The 21,112-nt window shown below is 30.9% G+C and overlaps 1 protein-coding gene across 3 annotated transcripts in view; it reads right to left on the bottom strand.

Moving 5' to 3' along the window:
- Positions 1-21,112, bottom strand: part of LOC148617853 (DNA-directed RNA polymerases I, II, and III subunit RPABC3-like) — a 29,340-nt gene that overhangs the window by 1,613 nt on the left and 6,615 nt on the right. For all 3 annotated transcript variants that reach the window (XM_088585459.1, XM_088585458.1, XM_088585460.1), the window contains one exon: positions 17,900-18,071. In XM_088585459.1, coding sequence (XP_088441585.1) covers positions 17,900-18,071 — 172 coding nt within the window. The remainder of the gene's footprint in view (positions 1-17,899; positions 18,072-21,112) is intronic.

Below are 21,112 nucleotides of genomic sequence, written 5' to 3'. Positions count from 1 at the left end.
AACCAAAACCTTTTCGTAAAAATGAGTGATGAATGTATGAATGATAACAAGATGTGTTGCAAACAAAGTCAAAAAGTCAAGGTCAAATTATACACATCCATCAAATTCATCCATACATCCATTCTGATTAGCTGATTATGAAATAATGAATATTTATGAGCAAAATTTGACCAATGAAATTGCAAGTAGCAGAATTCCAAGAACAAAATGGCCGAAAATAGGTCAATCTTGCAGGAAGTGTAGATAGTGGTTGTGCCCGTGTTGCCAAGACAACCAGCTAACCACACTGCCACAAAGAGAAACCAATCAGATTCTTTGAAGCAGAAATTTGAAATTTGAGCATAGAATTGTATGGATTAATTGGATAATGTTGATGGATGGAGATGGAATGAATACATTCTGTAGCCATAGTTACAAAATTTAGAAAAAGGAAAAGCAAATTAATTAAAAAATTGCCAATAACACAAAAATATAAATTGCTGACTGATACTCAGATTTTTTACCTAATATAAAAAAAAAAGAATAAATTAAAAATGAACATGTTTCCTGTCTTAATTAAGTGTATTAGAGTGAAAAAAAGGTAATAAATTAAAAATTTTCCATGAAACAAAATTATGAAATTAACAGTATTAAATTCAACAAATTTATATATTTCAGTGCGCAATTTATAGATAATATCAAGTAAAGAAAAAGTCATAAATTAAAGGTAAAATATCTATGACTGAAACACCAAATCATTTTTATCAAGCAAAAGTCAATTTATGTGATATCAAGGCAGTAGTTGTCAGAAACAATATAAATGCCTTATTTACCTACCTTGATAAAAAGGGGTCAAACCTTTGGCCAAGTCTGACTAGTCAAGTGGTGTATTTGTTTAATATTTCTCCTTCAAAATAATTTACCAACTGGTAATGCCTCATCTTAAAATTCATTCATTAAAATTTTACTTCAAATTTGTACAGCCAATATATGTCAGACTTAAAATCTAAATACATAGCCATTCGTAAAATTTGCATAGCCAAATCCAGTCTTGAATTTCTGACACAATGACTAAGTATAGAAATTATCATATGAAAATATTGAAAATTATATCAATGACTTAGGTCTTATTTTTAGAGCAACATGTTAATAACAAGTTATCATTTTTTTTTTCATAAGCTTTCAACAAAAAGATATTTTTTACCAACTCTGTGCCACAATGAGCAGAATACAAAAATATTGATAATACGATAGAGATTTGTAGTAATTAAGTATAAACATATCTTAGTTGTAACAAATTTGATTGGACACAAGTATATTCATACTTATGAAGTCCTGCCCATGATAAAAAAATATACAAATATTTTGTAGTAATTAGTAAATATATACTTAGCTTTTCCAGAATGAAAAAAAAATTATTTCCAAATCATAAGTTGAATGAATAGTTACACATTTCTAAGGAGGTATAAGTCAAATGAAAATATTGATGACGAAACAAATTTTAAAAGAAAATATCGAAAGACCTTCACATAATACTTAGCTCTACTTCAATGAAATGATAATTATTTCCAAATCACAAGGTGTCAGGCTTATATGACTAACATTTAGACTCTATTTTTAAAACTCCTCGTTTGGACTGATGGAAATAACTGTTACCCAATCTTCCATTCAATTTATTATGCCATGTTATATTAGGAATATCATTGACTTAACCAAGGGCTAAATAGTAAATGATGTCACAAATTTCATATTGGACAAGGGTTAAAAAACTTTAACTTTATATATGACCTGTTTGGCCTTTAATAAACTTGCTTGCAGAAGGTAAATTACTTCTCTTTTAAACAGAAAATATAATAACTGATACCTTATCCTCAGGAAATAAAAAAAAAAAAAAAAAAAAAAAAAAGTTTTTAAAAATAAGTACTATACATACAACTTTTGAAAAAAATATGTGCCCCATTTACCCCTTGCGTTTTGAAAATAGCCAAAAATAGTTTTCAACAGAATTTACCTTGCCAAGTCAAATATTTGAAGTACAACAAAATAGTAATAAGTTGAAATAAAACATGGCAAAAAATATTTGGTGGACATTTAACAAATGTTGATACATAAGTGAAGTAATCTTCACTATTTTTTACCCGTCATTTAATAAATAGTAACCAGATAGGCCAATTTATCCTAGTATATTTGCTTACTCATCAAGTACTTGAGAACACTGGTCTGTTATACAAAATGTCTCCTTGAACGATTTCCGTTAAAAAAAATTACAATATTTTTCTATCTACACAATCAGGTATTTTCTTATATGTAAATGGAAAATATATGTATGTGCATTTTGACCATTGGTTTTTAATCACTTATTAACTTTTTACATATAAACTATATTTTAATTCTTACATATTACTTTAAGCAATTTTGCATACCCAGCAAATTTTACAATAGCACTTGTATTATGTAATACAGTGTAGAAACATAAAATCCTAATTTATTGCCTTGCAATTCACAGTAACTTCACCCACTAGCTTATAAAATTCCCTGAGTCAAAAAAGGTTTACATATTTATATACAAAATAAAATGGAGCACCCAGCAGTTATATTTTCAAAGTTGTTAGGAAAGACAATAAAGTCATGGGCAAGAGTCACAAGAACTGAAGCCTGTATTTTCACACCACAAAAGCATGTACAAATAAATAAAATTTGTTTGGTTACAATACAATTTCTATTCACACAACATGCAGAAAAAAAACATATGTTACATATATACGACAATGAATGTTGGTGGGTTATCTACATGAAGGATTAAAGGTACAAACATGCAACTTAATAAATTTGTAAGACATAAAGACAGTTGGCAATATCTATGTTAAACAATAGGTACAAATCCAGGAATTTTGTTCAAACGAATTTTTATAAATAAAATTTCTCTATGTTTTCTAGTTTTTTGTTCATTCTAGATGAAGTGAAAGTTGCCTGGATTCTTTCTATTAATAACTAAGGACTGCAGACTTTACAAAGATTGGTATACTGATAATTCAGAAAATTTTGAAATAATCAACATCTAAGTCATCATACAAAGGTATTTTCTTTTGATCAAGCAACTCACTGATGAAATTGCTCATTACTATAGATTGTAACAAGTCTCCTGAATTATTAGTTTACTAGACAAATATAAATAATAAAATTTATTATAATGGCAAATTTTCTGTTGACATTTTTTTTTTTAAACACATGCATGAAAAATAAAATATAATCTTATATAACTGCTCAAAAGAGTCATTTTAAAAAGTTGCCTGATGAACTTAAAGGCGAAATTTGATAAAGACGCTACCCATCTTTGCCTTTCATTAATATTGCCATGTACGGTAGACTAGGTGTCAAACTAGCAATTTTTTTCTTAGCTAAAATTCCAATTATTATCTGAATATTTGCCATCATAAAAACAACATATTTACTGGTATACAAGAATCAACACTGTTAGTCTCTAGCATGCAGTCATATCTTAATTCTTAGTATTGAAGGTCATAGGTCATATTTGAAGGTCATATCAATCCAGCCAATATGAGTACATAGAGGTGTCAAGGTCTGGCCAATCACAGGCAAGAAGACTTGAAGGTCGAATTTCCAACCAATCAGAATCAAGGAGGTGGATAGCCCTGGCCAATCACATACCAGATTATGCATTTACAACAATTAATTTTTAATGTATAATGCACATCTGGTAGTAACTGAGAAAAGGCATTTTATTCAAATTTCTGTTGTCTGATAAAGACTGCCTAAAACAAAATCTCTTTGCATTAAATTTTACAAAGCAAGTGAAAATTTTGAATTTTGTGCAGTTGTGCTCATAAAATTCTTACACCTCCACAAATTTCCATTTACCAAATTTCAAATCCATTCATTTTTATACAAGTTTCAAAATGCTGGTGCAACATTTTGTGCTTAAATGAACCTCAAAATAACCTCCAAAAAGTTTCATTGAATACAAACATGTGCATGCATATTGGAGAAACAAGGCTAAAGGGGAGAGGGAGATCAGGTCTATTGATGGGGAGATGGTAGAGATCTGGCCTCACTTACCTTATTTAAGTCTGAGGTTTTTTTATCAAGTACATTATGTGCTGATGCACAATTACAATGTTTTATTAAGCCAATTGATTTTTCTAGAACTAAATTGATATCATAAAGAAATCAACATTAGCTACATGATACTATGTGAAACTGGTGGCTATTTGAAATAGAAACTAAGAAACTATAGTACAGGGGTACTTGTTATCCTTGGAACAAGGGGAAAAATATGGAATAAATGGCTGATTAAGTGTTAAGATTTTTAACTTCTTTCTGTTGATTCATATTGGGTAATTTCAGTGATACCACATCCAACATATTTGCAGAAAAGTAATGTACAAAGGAACAAAATTTGTGTACAAAACATTAAATATATATTTAAAGTCAAATGTACAGACTTCAGGATTAAAAGAGTTATCATGGAAGTCTATAATGAAAGCCCATCATCTGGATGCAAATTCAGAAATTATTTTATACATGTATTATCATAGAATACATCTGCATTAAACTTAAAAGCAAAATGGAAATTTTAATTTGGCAATAAGTAAAAAAATTTCCTTTTTCAATATAAATTTAAATTGTACAATTTTTGTGTACAAAGAATACTAAGGATTTTTATCACTTTAAAACAAATTACCAATAATTTCTGAACCTTCAGTATTCTGGATATATTTTGATCTGTTAAAGGTGCTGTATGAATGTTTACATGCATAATATATAAGTGCACATAATTAGTCTCTGCAGGAAAAATTAGTACATATTCTACAATTACATTTCTAATACACAGGAAAAATTACAACATAATATATGAAATGATATGCTCTAAATATAATTTTGGAAAGGTACATGTTTTTATAGGCACAAATGAAGCATGTATGTTCAAGGCAGTCCTAAACATGTGCTTCCATGTGATTTAAAATATATGAAAACATATGCTGTGACTTTTAATGTGTAAGAACTAAAAAAATGTAACAAAAAAAATAAGTAACAAGACTAAAACAGTCAATTTGCAATAAAATATGTGAGTGGCTAATATAAGAAGGAATTTCAATGTCAAATTAAAAATTTAATCTTTCATTGCCATTGAACCACACACACACACACACACCAAAAAAAGCAAAAAGAAAAAGGGAAGCAGGAAAATGAGACTGCAACAAATAAATAAAATAAAACAATATTCAAAGCTGAGATAAAACTATTATAATGTAATAAAGTCAATTTTTGTATAAAAATTTCATAAAAAATTACCAGTACGGGAAAAAAAAACATGAATATTTTCTACTTAAATTTTTCAAACAATTATCAAAGCAAATCAATTTAAATTGATCTCAATACCTAATTAAATAAATGTTTATGCCAAAAACATTATTGAAGGTTCAGTTGTTCTTATATTAGGTTTAATTTCAAAATTTAAGGAGAAAACATCCCTACCTTTCATAAAACCAACATCAAAGTGTCCATTAAAGTAAAAAATAAAGGCCTGAAGAGTTACCTCCCTTTTTATCTAAGACGCTATACCTATCGGAAAACCAAACCAGATATCAAGTGACCATCCATCCTTCCTGTGACTACATGTGTACACAGATACAGGAAGAGGATCATTGTATGTCGTTCATCTGATACGGAAAACTGCTTCCTACAAGGAGGAGTCCCATTGTGTACCTCAGGATAGCACAACTGCGTTTTTTTTAACAATCACATTTTTAAAACATAGTTAAATATTAGTGACATAAGGATAATTGTCCAATTCAAGTGTTTTTTCAATTCATGTTACAACTTAACCAAAGCATTATAACAGAAATGGGGGTGAGAAATATCTAGAGCTTTAAGTGTCCGATATTTTATTACATGTCAGAGATCATCCTTGAAGTAACTTACTACATGTACCAAATAGGAGAAACTGTTAAACCAAAATAAAATTTGCCATAATAGTACACCACAAAATGATTATAAATATTTGCAAAGTCTGTCTTTCTGTACATACTGTAAACACGTTTTTCTCTCTTTTGATTGATTTGTTTCGTCTCTTTATCAAATAACACAACCATACAAGGCCATGTTAAAAGAATTAAGTGGTTTACAGCTTGTTTTGTTAATATAATATTATATAATCTATAAACTAGAGTGGACTGTTAAAATGTAAAAGTGTTAACCAACCTGATCAAAGTAGATTTTTCCCTTTAACTGGAAAACTTACTGAAATTTGACTACCAAATAGGGAAGTAATACACCAAAACCTTACAAACCAAATCATCCAGAAATTTAAACAAAAAAAATATATATTTGTCAACCTTCCAAGTACTGATTTTCATAAAACTTGGACTCAAGACTACATGTTTTTGAGTGGCAAGTTGAATCATGTCTCATCTTACCTATCCGTCAAAAGAATAAAATTCCTATTTATAAAAATGATAACATATTTCATATTTTCATATGACCATACAATGCAATAATCAGATGAAAGCACTTCTTTGAGGGGTTTCTATGATGTTCAAATAATTTAATTGAAGTGTACTTGAATGGGATAGATCAAGTTTGATAAAATAAAATAAATAAAAGAATAATCTCCCAAATTTTTCACATTAAGTTTGATTTATCTATTCAATAAAAAAGAAAAGCTTGGTATTTAACAGTGTTTTATTTTATATGATTCAGTTTTATCTTTAACAAAACAGAATGGTTCAATGTAAATTAAGAATTTAATTGACTACATCACATGAAGGGTGGAGAAGACAAAACAGGTAAATTTTGTGTATGTATCAATAAAACATGTTTGTTTCTTATTATTGTTCAATGTTATTAGTATCTAAGGTAGTGACACACTTTATAATTAAAAAAAAAACATAATAAAAAAAACTCATTACTCAAAATGGAGTTCCAGGTTACTAATTGCTCTTTTAGCAAAATGGTTTGAACAAAATTCATGATTTTTCAAAGTGTCAGATATTACAACTTCAGAACACCTCATCCTTTCCAAACCTTAATTTGAAATCATCATTGACTAGGCAGGACTAAATCATGATGTACTAATATAATAACTCCCTCAAACATGATATTCTGTTCCTAACTATCTGTGTCATCACTCAGGATCAATAATACCTTTTAGTACACTTTTCTAGTTGACTGATCACAGAGTATAAGCAGAGTATACCTGCCATTTCTGTGTGTATAGCAAATAGTTTTCCTAACTGAAAGGAAATGTACATGTACATGCATTTATTAATCAAGCTGCATTAATGAAGTTCATTTCCCCATGGTAACTGAAACCTATTTTTTTACGCAATAGCAACATTTCTGACCCAGTTTTAGGACAAAAAATTACGTCAGCTTGATCTAAAGCTAAATATACCAATACTTCACCCATAATCCATATTCATGCTTCTGATTGTTATACAAAATCTATATTGACTGAATAGTGTACTGGCCCAGTCTATTGTACTGCAGAGAATGATAAATAAAAGAATTGAATTGAGCAAATTGTCTCCCATGGTGCAGTCAAGTTCGTTATCATATGGTGATAGAAATCTATGTTGTGACATTCACGGAAATCTTCCTTTAGAACTTCAACATCTGTCCTTCTTGCTATTGTTTAAAGTCAAATTTGTTCAAGCAGCTTAAGTATTTAACTGGCTTAATATGTTTTTGCAAGCCAACTAAAACATACTATTGTAAGAAATAATTATGTCAATTAGAATTTTCAATAAAAGTATGCATGTTAAAAATGCTTTCTTTAGCTTATTTCAAAACATTACATAGCTATTGTCACATTCAAATACTATATTCTTTCATAAACTTCACCATTCTTTACCATTAGGCATTCACTGTAACTCACTCTACCATTTATTTTTTTCTCTATTTTTACAAGCAAATTCCTCTTATATTGATAATTTCCTTTTATATTAGTACCCCTTGCCACCATCCATATCTACCCCATCCAACAACCACTCCTTTTACTTCACTCCCTCCAACCATTAAACTATATCCTGTCGAACAACCAATCATTTTACATCACTCCCTCCAACCATCAATCCCTATCCCCTCCTCCAACAAACAAACAAACAAAAACCTATCCCCTCCAACAACCAATCCTTTTATACCACTACCTTTCACCATCAATCCCTATTACCTACCAAAACAAACCCCTAGACACACTCCATCTGCCACCCCTCCCCAACCCTCCCTCATCCCTATGCATATATCCTCCCACCACTCCAATCACTCATCCATAAACATACACCTGCAAACAAAAGTACATAAAAAAACAAGACCATTCTTGCTTCTTATATTTCAAATTGTTATTAGTTACCATAAAAGATTCAATTGTGTTAACTGAAGTGCCTAACCAGCATGGGAACACAAACTGATTTTATATTCACCCCTTTCTGACCTCCCATCCCCCTTTCATACTGCATAGACAGACCTACATTTGTATCTTACATGGGGTACCCAACATGGGATTTTATGCCCACCCCTCACAACACTCATTCATACTCAGAGATATGCCTATCTAATATAGGGTACCCAACATGGGATTTTACCCTCGTCAATACTGCACTGACAGCCCTATGTAACGTGGGTAATCAACATGGCAAAACAAATGATTTTATCCCACCTCTCTCAACATTTATCCCTCAACCTCAACCTCCCCCTCCCACTACCCTTCCCAAACCAATGATCCACATTGCACACACATACCTTTCTAAAGATGGGGTAACCAGCATGGAAACAAACATTGATTTTATCATTAGGATTTGTCAAATCTTGCATCAATATCATGTACAGTATAAAGTCCTGTAGATACAGCTATTTAGATTTGAAAAATATGACCACAGAGCCTTTCCTAGAAAAACAAGATAATACATGTACCACAAAGTAACATCCTTGAAACCACGTAGCAAATACTACTTTGTACAGTCAGGGTGGACTGTGTCAAAATATTTCGCCACATTTTTTCCAACAAGATTTAACAAGTAGATTTATGAAGTGAGTCTACAATTTTTTAAAGGACAGATCAATGAAGTTTATATAAAACCATTCGTGAATGTAGTGGTACAATCAATAAATTCTATATATCAAGCTCAATCATGAACAAAACCCCCACATTTAAATTCCCTGTAAGTCAACATACAATGTTGTATATTTCAAATTTTAAACAAGATTCCATTCAAAATTTTCAATTGTAAATTTTATCATTTTGACTAAGTAAATCCCACATATAATCTTGAGGTAACTGTTAAAGGTATAAAATACAGCCATAGGTTCTGTCTTTTTTTTTAAGTATACAAACAAGGAATGCAGCATTAATGAAGTAATCTTATGAAAACATAAGATTCCAAAAATAAAGAAAACTTCTGTTCAAGCAAACAAACTGTGCAAGTCTGCCCCAAAAAAATTGATAAATGCAAAAGAGAAGGACCTGTCATTTTTCTGTGAAATAAATCTGTGAATCTAATGTAAATAAATTTCTATACATTTTTTGAAAAGAATTTATATTAATACTAGTTGAATTATTTTTGATAATGTTCCAATGAATCTGAAACTGACTCTCCCATTTTGCATGAAATATTTTACTAATTTTGCACAAAACATGGGCAAAAAAACAAATAATAGCTTAAAACCCCTTTTCCTGGACCATCAGATTCATGGGAAAGTTGGATTAAAGTTAAATAATTGTTTATTAAAAAGGTGTTTACAAAAAATGTTACAAAGGAGGATTTCCTGAATGTAATAAGTAAATAATCCAGCTCAATCTTCACATTTTTGCACTTATTTTATTCTAAAATGAGTTTTACTTTCAATTCATTGTTGGCTAAATATGATCTTTACATGTAAAAACAGGCAATTTTAACCGCGATATAAAATTGTTGATTTTGCAAAATACAATGCAAGTACATGAAAAGCTTTACACAAATCAAATGCAGTGCAGGAAGATTTAAATACCGCCTGCCAAATAGTTCATAAAAAAGAAACAAAGGATTTGTTTCAAGGCTTTTGTTTTGAAACAGGCGGGAAATATACAATTGTAAATCTCAACCTGAATTTGGACATTCCATATGCTATCTTTTGTAAGTGTATATATTTAAAAGGAATTAATCTGACATTTAACCCAAATATCAGTAAAAAATGCCCTCAATTAATTCCCCATGATTGACTTTGCATGTAATGAATGATTAACTTTGCAAGCAACAAATAGAATACCATTGTACATATTATTGGAAAGGCCTAAGTCATTCTAAGTAGCTAGGTTCCTACATGCCAATAATAGAAATGAGTCTTTTGTTCTGACTTAATATTGGCATTAAAACATAAAGGAGAATCACTTGTAGACAACAGGTAAACCAGCAATTTTCTATGAGCAGCCTTGGCAAAATTAAAGACCAAATAGGCAACTCAAGGATTTTCTTTGAGCAGCTTGGACAACAGTAATAAATGGGCAAATCAACAATTTTCGATGAGCAGCTTAGGCAACAAGCCAATTTGAGACAAATGAGTAAATGAGTGATTTTTTTATGTACAGCTATAATGTAATGGTAACTTGACAATTTATACATCATATTTCTATAGACCCAAAGTACCTTAAAAAATAAACTTCCTTTCCACAAAGTTTTTCATACCTTGCCATTGACTAAAAAAAAACATTTTTTTAACCCAGTGTGAGTATGCAAAAATTATGTACAAAGTAACTTTCCACCTTATAGTAAATTTGTATTATGAAAAAAGGAAAAGGTTAAAGATCAGCAGAGATAAAATCTTATTTTCTTCCCCAAGAAGCATGATAAATATTTCAACCAGTATTATCAAGGAACCTTGAATTATACACAAATACTTTAGAAATAAGAAAAAAATGACACTATTTAAACCTTTTGTTTTGATAGACAAATGATTTACAAGCTTGTATTCAAGTCTCAAACATAATAAAAAGTAGGGGGTGGACTGGATTTACATCTTCCTTCTTCCCTGTTAAAAGTTTAGCACCAATGTTTGTCTGAATTTTAGTGAATGTTTTTGATAAATTTCAAATTTGTTTCATTACGATACATTTTTAATGTGATGATCACTCTGCTTTGAATATTTCACATAAATATGAAACATACTATAAATTAAAGTGTCAATAATATTAACACTACCTACAAGTAATCAATCGATTTCTATATCACTTGTTCATTAAACAGATAGGAGGTTTTAATTCTTACTTGTTTATTAAAAATTTCCAGATTGAATTGGCTGATGAAAAAAACACTAAAAAACTGCCAATAAGGTTCTCTACTCAAATGTAATAATTCATTAATATATCAAAAAAAAATCAAAGGGAAATAATTAAGGATGAAAAGAACTTCAAAGTCATTGGCAAAATAAATATTGGTAGTCATGAATGAGTTCGAAGAAATATTGAAAGCTCTACATTAAAACAATCACATTGAAAAAAATTGAATTAAATTCTACTTTCTCTTTCAACCTCTGTCTTAAAATCAACGAACAGAAAGCTATATGATATACATAAAAAAATATTCATCCATATATACTATCAATATTCAATTCTGAACAAGGACTTTAAAAATTAATTAGTTTTGAAAATTAAATTGATAAGAAGTTAAAGACTAGACATCAATAAATTTTACATCTACCTGTATGATACAACCTGGCCAGGTAAAACTCCACAGGTAATAGGAGAACTACCTACCTATCTACAAACAGCGCCTACATGTATAGATAGGTTTATAGGTATTTCTAGCATATCCCATGATGACTTGGGAAAAGTTCATTTGTACAACATGGGGTCAAAGTATTATCAAATTACGGGTATTCAACATTCTAAAACAATACAAAATCCTATTCACCGCCAAACAAAACAATATCTCAATTAAAAATCTAACAGTAAAGATAATTGGCTTCATAATAAACTACTACTATTTCCATCTGGCATTTTGACAATTTTTTTTAAATGGTTATTATATCTTATGAAAGACAACATGGATAGATATGTAAGATTTTTTAAAAGCATATATTGATATGTCTCCAACAAATCATGTGGGATTTTCATGTGCTGACATGCTGACCTAGGCATGACTAAAATTACTTCCATACAATAATTTGTAACAATTTTGTTTATCTGGGAGTTTACAATAAATATTTACACATCATAAAAATTATCTATGTTTACTAAAGTCTGCCCTCAATGGTTTTTCCTTTTTAGATTATTGCGATTTTTAGAAATTATTTTAACTTTTATATGGCAATTTATTCTCCTTTGTCAAACACTGTTATAAAAAAAAATGTCGACCTTTCATGTCATGGCACTCATAAGAAGTTTTATTCCTTGAGATTTGTAGATTTTAATTGTTCTTGCTGCTTAACAGCACTAAACTTAACAAAATTTCATGTTTTCTACCCACAGATTTCAAGACAGTGGTTTTACCAACCTGTTTTAGGTTTTGGGAACAAAAGAGAGCATTCTAGCACCTACAAGTCTGAGAATAGCTGAAATATTCGAGAATTTCCAAAGAGTTTAAAGCAATTTTCTCATAAAAATGTCTAAGATATTCTAGGTATATATTGGATACATGCATCAGTATTACATGTACTCAAACACTACCCACACATTGTGAGGAATGACACAGAAACATCATGCATTTCTTTGAGTAAGTATGTATAGTTCCCTCAACTTCGGTCGTAAGTTCATCATAAATGATACAGAAAACCATCATGGTAATTCCTTTTATGAAAATTTCCTGAAGTTCATCAATCAGAAAAAAATTTCCAGCTACTCAATTCAGAAATATTTGCTCTAGAATTTTCACTTTTCCTTCTCATTCAATTTGATGTATTGTGTTAACTATCATAGGAAGTTTGATCTAGCTAATTAGATGACCAATCTACATTAACTTCAGCTAGTTGTCAGTAAACTTGGTCAAAGGGAGCTAACTCTAGTATACAACATGAACTAGAATTTCAAAGAACCTTTGATCACAAATATACATGTATGATAAAATTTATACCCAGTTTGATTTGGATACAAGCCAAAATATCTACCCACTTTTGAGAGAAAACCTGACCTGTTTATTCATTAAAATATGTAGGTGTTTTGATAATATAGACATGATGTAAGTGGAAAGTTGAAAATGTATTATACCAAGTTATCCAAGCAAATTAAAAATTGTCATTGAATGATATCTTTTCATTTTCCAAATACTTAGATATGGTTTTACAAAGTTCATTGTGAAAGGGAGATGTGTGTATGTGCACATAAAAAAAAATATGTTGAACGCAACGAATGAAATTCAAATTGAAAAGGCCATTCAAATTTTTCTTCCTTGAAAATATGAAATGAAATAACACACTTAAACTTATTTTTCTACCCTGGGTATAGTATGTCACCATTTTCAAAACCAGCTGGTAAATGAAACTTGTCTAGTATGCAAATAAATATAAAATAGAACAACTCAATTACACTAAACACATGAATCATATTGTAACATCTGTCAAAATACACAATCAATATTTGTTCAGAAATCAAAATGCACAACCAGGCTACATGTAGAACAAAACTATAGTGAAAAACGTTTGCAAATGTCATCAATGAATACTGCTTTGGTGGGTATAAGAATTTTAGGAGTTATCAAAAAACTGCATATAATTATTCTTATTTTTCACCCTGTAATCTTTATGTGTTAACATGTTCAAATAATTTCTTCAACACATTTCTTCAAAACTTGATCTTTCTGCCTTCTACTGGTAATAAAAATAACACAGTACAGAGATTGGGCCAGTGTTCCACCTGGCCAAAAGTACATAAGAAAACACACACAAAATTTATTTCAAATAAATTTTATTATAATATTTCTTCAAGATTAGCTTTAAGAGTTACAGAAAGACAAACATGAAAAAACTTACTTCAATTTGTAATCCTTTTCAACATGGACCCAACCCTCCCATAATAACCAGGCCATGGAAATATTAAGCAAAATTTGCCAATAGCCAAGGAACACTGATCCGCTCTGCTGTAAAGTGTTGAAATTCTCACACAGGAAAAAAGTCTAAATGGTCCCATACTAGTCTTTCTTGTAAGAATTTTCTCACACTGAGTGAGACACAAGAAAGCTAGCAAGATATGAGATGACATTTTTCCTGTACAAGTGAAGCCTCCACCAAACTCTCAAGTCATGTGCCTATAATACTGGTGCCGTCGGCCTATTGTGTTGTCATGGTAATGATATAAACAAACTTTGATGAAAAATGAGGATAGCAGGAAAAAAATATCATGACAGCAATATCTATTTGATTAATGACAAACAAGCAAATGATATGCAATGTAACGAGAATGTATGATTGAGAGATGAAAAATTAGAAATACAAAGTCAAGACAGTTAAAATGATACTGTCGCCATAGAAACAAGAGATAAAGAAGGATATCTTCAAAGGTGAAATTTACAATAAACAAGAACTTTTAGAAAGCATGAAGATGATGCTCTCTCTTTAAATGAAAGTTGTCTCCTACAGAAGCAGCTTCCATAATGAAAATATGTAATTCTATAAAGGACTGATTATGAAACTTAACCAATGAAGACATGATGATGACATGAAGAACTCCAAAACATGAGGTCAGTGAGTCTTAATGGATGTGTGACTCACAATATAATCAACAGATGAATATATTCCAAATCAAGACCTTGTGCCCCAAGTCCAGTGCATCATATATAGTGAAACAGTCACACAAACAAACTCCTCTGATGCCCAAAAGTAAAAATCGACATACCTAGAAACATCATCTTCAAAAACTCTGTTCTGTCCGGTTATTATTGGTCTGTAGCTGCCGATGATTTTCTCACCTAGAAAAAGATACCACCAGCTGTGTTCACCTGTGATTTCTATGTGAACACCCAATGGTACCTTTCCCTCGACAAGAGTTCGCCATTACCATGGTTACTGAAGGCAGGAAAACCTGGTCTCAGCTGGGTTGCTCAGAAGCACTAATAGCTCAATAACAGGTAACTGCTATACAAGCTTAACAATCAAATATGAAAGACCAAAAAATAAAACCTCAATCATTTCAAATATAAAATTGGATAAGAAAACAGCTTTAGAAAAAAATTCACCCTTAGCTCAACATAGTGAATATAACTGTAAATAAGCATGATTACAATGCTGAAAATCACTAGAAATACTGCATTACTTACTAACCACTTGTTCATACAAGTAAAAATAAGTCACATAATTCGAATCCATAAAGTATATCATCAGAGTTAAAAATATCACCAAGTGGAATTCCCCTAATGTAAAATATATCTCCCTTCATCAAAGTATTGTATATCACTTTTCCATAGTCACTGCAGAACAGAACTGACATGAAGTGTGCTTCAAATCTAACTACTTATATACTACAGTTCATAACAATATAATTTATGTTTAGACATGTTTTAAACAAATCAATTCATTCCCAAAGCAAGTCAGGCTTGAGGAATGCAGTCAAATAATTTTTAATTTAAATTAGATCAAATACATTTTTTTTTCAACTGAATAAAATGGGAGTGATTGTTAAATGTATTTTAATGATTAAAAAATCCCCCTTCTTAAATAATTCTAAAGAGGTTCGAAGTTTTAGTGTAATTTAATCAATACCTTTACCAGATCGATTCCTTTAATGACCCCAACAAGTCCTAACACATACAATGATGTGTATTTCCTTTACAGCATTGTCATCAAATATTACTACAGCAGTATTGCAAGATATCAAACAAGATCAATAAATAATCTCAATATGCATTCTCATTAAATTATTATGTACAAATGAGGATAAAAATTTATGCTAAATAAACAAGAGATAATCATAAAATTTGATTAAATTTTGCTTACCCAAGTAGGTATGTAGCTGACCTTTGGAGGTCACATGATTATGACATCACAAAGCATATACTACTATCTACAGGTATTTAGGGGCTCCCTTTGGGGAAATTTACAAATTCTAATACTAGAATACTTCACCCTATCAACTAACTAGATTTTTTAGCATATTCATTCTTGTTTGAAATACTGATAACAAAGTATAAAGTCAAAATACAAACTTTACAGCACAAAGTAATAAATTTAAGGAGAAAATGAATATGTAAATTTTTATCACAAATGATCCCCTGGCAGTTGTACAAAGGGATAAATACTGCTGTGTTATCTTTTATGTGTGGCAGACAAGACTATAATTAAATTCATCCTCCAACAAGAAAAAGGGGATTCTCCTACAGATCACTAATTGTCACACAGTAATGTTGAATATATTAGCAGTACATGCCATTTTGTTCCTTTTCAGAAAAAATCAATATAATAGATAAATTGACCCAAAAAATACTATGTAAAAAAACATGATAAAATAATGGCTTACTTACACTTTGCATGTCGGTAAAGCTTAACAGCTGTGCCCCGTCTAAAGTTTCAAAATTGATTCCCAATAAAATATAGACATCAACAAATTTGTTGTCATCTAAGAGAAGCTACCATGTATGATACATTTTTGAGTAAGGGGGGAAATGAGAAACTTTTTTTCACAATTTTGTTGCTAATTTGTTTTAAATTTATAAATTGCTCACTGAATAGAATGTATTTCATTTCCTATAAGAAAAATATTTAATAACTTTTTAAAAACAGAAATGCTTGCTTCCAAGGCTTGTCCAAGGCTTTTTTTCTTATTATTTGTTTCTGTCCATCAAAATGCTATACATGTACATGTACAATACAAGGATACATGTAACCATGTGATTAACATTTAGTAAACATGTTTGTACATGTATAATCATGTTTTCACTCTTACAAATATACATTCAAGTCTTTTCCCATTCTAGCACTTACACATAAATTTTCCTTTTATCTTTTTATCTAAAAGTATCAATATTATTGGGAAAGTGCTACAATAACACAAGGATAAGTTTACAAAAACATTTAAACCTGGCAAAAATAGAGAAAAATGCAGAGCTAGATCATGATTGAACCAAAAGAAAATAGCATGAATCTTACTAAAAGGTTTATTGAGAGGACTCCACTATTTCCTGTACAAATATAAAGTCTACTATTCCATAGAGTCAGCCAATATTTTCCTTGACTCCTACAATTCCTCCCCCACAAAGTTCACTATCAGAAAGGCCTTAATGAGAAAGTCAGCACACTTGTGTAAGCACCAGGCAACCCATTCCACTTAGATAGTAGATGATTTCCGATCTTAAGTACAGTTGTCTCGTAGTCTCACGTAAGGTGATCAGGCCATAATGTCACAGAGTGGAGAGGGAAACCAAATTGAAACATTACCCTGATTTTTTTAAAGTTGATAAAAGAGTGAAACCTGTCGAAACCAAACCCTGGAATCCATAAAACCTGCCCAAATCAATTTGTATGTATTTTGAACCTGGGTTAACCTAACACCTGTCTAAACAAATTTTGATGTCCACAAGTGGTTCAGTTTAGACTGGTTTCACTGTGACACAAAATGTATTGAATTGATGAAGTAGGTAAAATTGGTGCAGAAGAAGTTCAGATAGACATGAGGTTTGTTTATTGGTTTAGAATGACTCATCATTGACAAGCAGATCAATTTCATCTTCACAGATGCACCATGATGTGCACACATGTCAGATACATGCAATTATACAAGAAACATAGAATAGAAAAAATAAGTCTGTAAACTTTTATATACATTTTTGTAAATTCTTTGATTTAGTTGTTTAAACTAATTATTTCAATCCAAACAAGACAATGAAGTTACACTGACAAATATGGAGCAACTGTGTTTAACAATGCATTCCATAAACTCAAAAATCCTTGAAGGCATGAATGGTTGTAACCTAAACCATGACAATACAGAAATAAAACTACTTACAGTCTAGTGTCAGGTCCTGATTCATCTCCTTCAATTCTGTAGACCTTGCCATACATCACATATTCAAAACTGTCAGCTCTGGACCCTCCAGTGTCTATTGGATTAAACTCTCCATCGTCAGGAGCACCATCTTCTCTTAAAGTTGTAGCCAGGACCATTCTGAACTTATCACCTGCAGAAAATAATTTAAATAAAACTGTAAAATAATGTTTTGGTTTTATATGCATACTTGCACTTTTTACTCAGAAAAATACAACTCAACATCAGTCAGCCAAAGTTTTACCAAATTAAGACAAGGCTTTTGTGAAATTTACAAAAGCACAATCCCACAACTGATCTAGTTCCCTGTTATAATTCACTGCCTTTTAAATATTGAAATTTTTTCCCATCCAACTGACTTACTAGTATCTACTTACATGTACAAGTATACATTAACTTCTTAGAATAGTAAGGTAAAGTTAAAATGCTAATACAGGTAGGCCACATAAATTAATAATTTGTTGATCCTAATTGATGTACGATGTAAAATGTACACACTGTGTCAGAATGTTTGGCCTTAATTTTGTTTGTTTCTGTAATCTGTTACCTTTCTAAATCAATTTTGTGAAAGGAAAAATCACAATCCCTGCCTACTATTAAAATCCATTCAAGACATTTTATCAATGAATCAAAATTCAAAATCTGCACACCATTTCAGTCCTTTTAACATGTTGGATGAGAACCAACACACAAGTTTACTTTGGCCTTATGGGACCAAATACAGGATAAACATTATCAATAATTTATGAATGACATCAATTACATGCTGTAGCATGTCATCAAATAGTTTTATAGATCCTGGTCATGTAAGGTGGACATCCTAATCAAAAGGCCAGTGTGGGGTTAAGTAACAGGAAAGGGATTCAATAGAGAACATGCAATAACTTGTTTAGAAGTACTGTTATAAGTAAGAGAAACACTGTCCCCTAAATATAATCTGATTTTGGTTCAATAACCTATAAGTACATGTAGAAGATCCTATACTTGGACTCACAGTTCCATACAAACAGCCAAACACACCTTCCTTTTATAACAAAAGAGACCAGGGTCTACAGATTTTTATACTTGCTGACCATGCATATTGTAAGTTATAAATCTGGTTTTTCATTCACCCAGTCTTACCCTTACAACTATAAGTAACAACTGCAACAGTTAAGCAACAGCAAGTCAAGAGAGATTACTCTTTACTATGAAAATTAAAATAGAAATTAGCAACATTCCTAGAAAATCCCTGAAGAGGTTATCACAACACAATTAATGGAAGTTATTAACACCATCAACCATGTGCAGCTTAATGCAATCAATACACCACTAATTCATTAAAATAACATTCAGTATAAATGATGACAGGAATTTTACAGAACATATGTCTTCCTTAAGCCCAAGAAAGGTAAAAGCAACAGTCGTAAGTCAGCAGCCGATAAAAATACTCTCACAAGCCAGTTATATCCATATAAAAAATCTTTGTCATATGGTTTGGGCCCATGGATCAAAAAGTTTACCATGCAGACAGACTGCATATGTCTACATCAAGCATACAGACATTTTAGGAATCAAAATTGGCTTTCAAAGTTTTAAAATGTTTTATTTCAAGATTTGAATTATGCTAGTTACATGTGTAACATTTATCAAGGTGCATGAAAATCACAATTATACAATTTATGAATATAAGAACTTGAGCATTTTTTTAGCTACCATGTGAAATTTAGCTTTTCTTTCAAATGCAAGAACTTCTACCTACATGGTACATAAAATGTCAATTTATAACTAGCACAGAAATCTGATGCACAGACCAGCAACAAGTAATGAAATCAACAGTAAAAGAACTGACTGTCAAAGTTCATCAAGGTAACCTGGAGTAAATTGGATATATATACTGAAATGGAAGACAAGTGACCCAGGTAAGATATACCTGACAAGGTCAATTCAATCAATGTAATTAATATGGAGGTTAATAGTTTCTGTGTGCATACAGGTAATCAGCAACATTTAGCTACAAAGTGCAACAATATGCAGCCTAGATTATCCTCAAGTGCTTTGTTGGGGAAGTGGGTTAATTATAGAAACTGATATCAAGATGTGCAATGCATCACTTAGTGATGATAGGGAAAAGACACAAATTTAAAGCTTTGTCAGGGTGAGGGGAATACACATTTCTTGATAAAAACATATGTTGATATGGAATATGATCGGGCTAATTGCAGATACTATCATTCAGGGAATTCTTAGTTTATTACTTACATACATGTAACAAGTATCATATCATATCATTCTCTAGAGGAGTAAAAAATATCTTTGCGTGCTACAAGAGGCGTAGAATAATTACTCGTATCAAAAAGAAATGTATATGTCCTACAACTCAAAGGTGGTAAAAGTCAGGCCTTCAAGAAAAGCAGTCCTAATCTTGAAGATAGGACTGACACTGTACACTTGTAAACTTGCCTTTAATAGCAAAGCAGTTCTAAGCAATCATGATAGGATTGAACTTACAAGCCAGTCTCACATGGAGAAAAAAAGCTACAAATTTTATTTTTGGCTTGTAACCAACTATTTTTATGAGTCTAAAAATGTAAGTCAGCAACCATTTGATTCTTCTATGGGGTATGAATTTTTTTGGGGGACGAACTTTTTCTCCCATGAGCAAAAATAGCATGTATTTTTGTCCAGGAACAATAAAAAAAACATATTTTTTCATCATAAATTGAAAACAATTTATGTTTGTCATCTCACTACAGCACCTTACACATATACAGCATGATTTATATTTTTGTTATGTTTTTTAAAAATAAACTTTTTTTTCTCTCCCTTGATTGGTCAAATTATTTTTTTCCACATTTCCCAGAAATAAAAAATACATAGCCCCCTCCCCAAAAATCAAATGGTTGCTGCCTAAATAACATTGCACCTGGAGGTCATCTGATAAAAAAAAAAAAACAAAGCACATGTGCTTCTAAATGTGTCATGCACATGTGCGTGTCAAAGTGTCTGTCTGTAATAAGATAGTCGACTGATAGTCTATATCAGGTGATTGTGTCAATCTACAATGGTTTGTAAGTACATTGTACTTCATATTAAAGATAACTATGCTGAGAATGTGAAAGTCCAGTACATGTATGACTGGAATGTGGAAATGAAAATTTCTGGACAATAGAATTTTTCGCACTGACTTAGGAG

Source organism: Perna viridis, chromosome 5 (genome assembly GCF_037379345.1).
Source record: "Perna viridis isolate PV_CMFRI_1.1 ecotype Kerala chromosome 5, ASM3737934v1, whole genome shotgun sequence".
NCBI classification, from domain to species: Eukaryota; Metazoa; Mollusca; class Bivalvia; order Mytilida; family Mytilidae; genus Perna; species Perna viridis.
The sequence above is the reverse complement of the archived record's forward strand: the minus strand, read 5'-3'. Positions and strand labels throughout refer to the sequence as shown.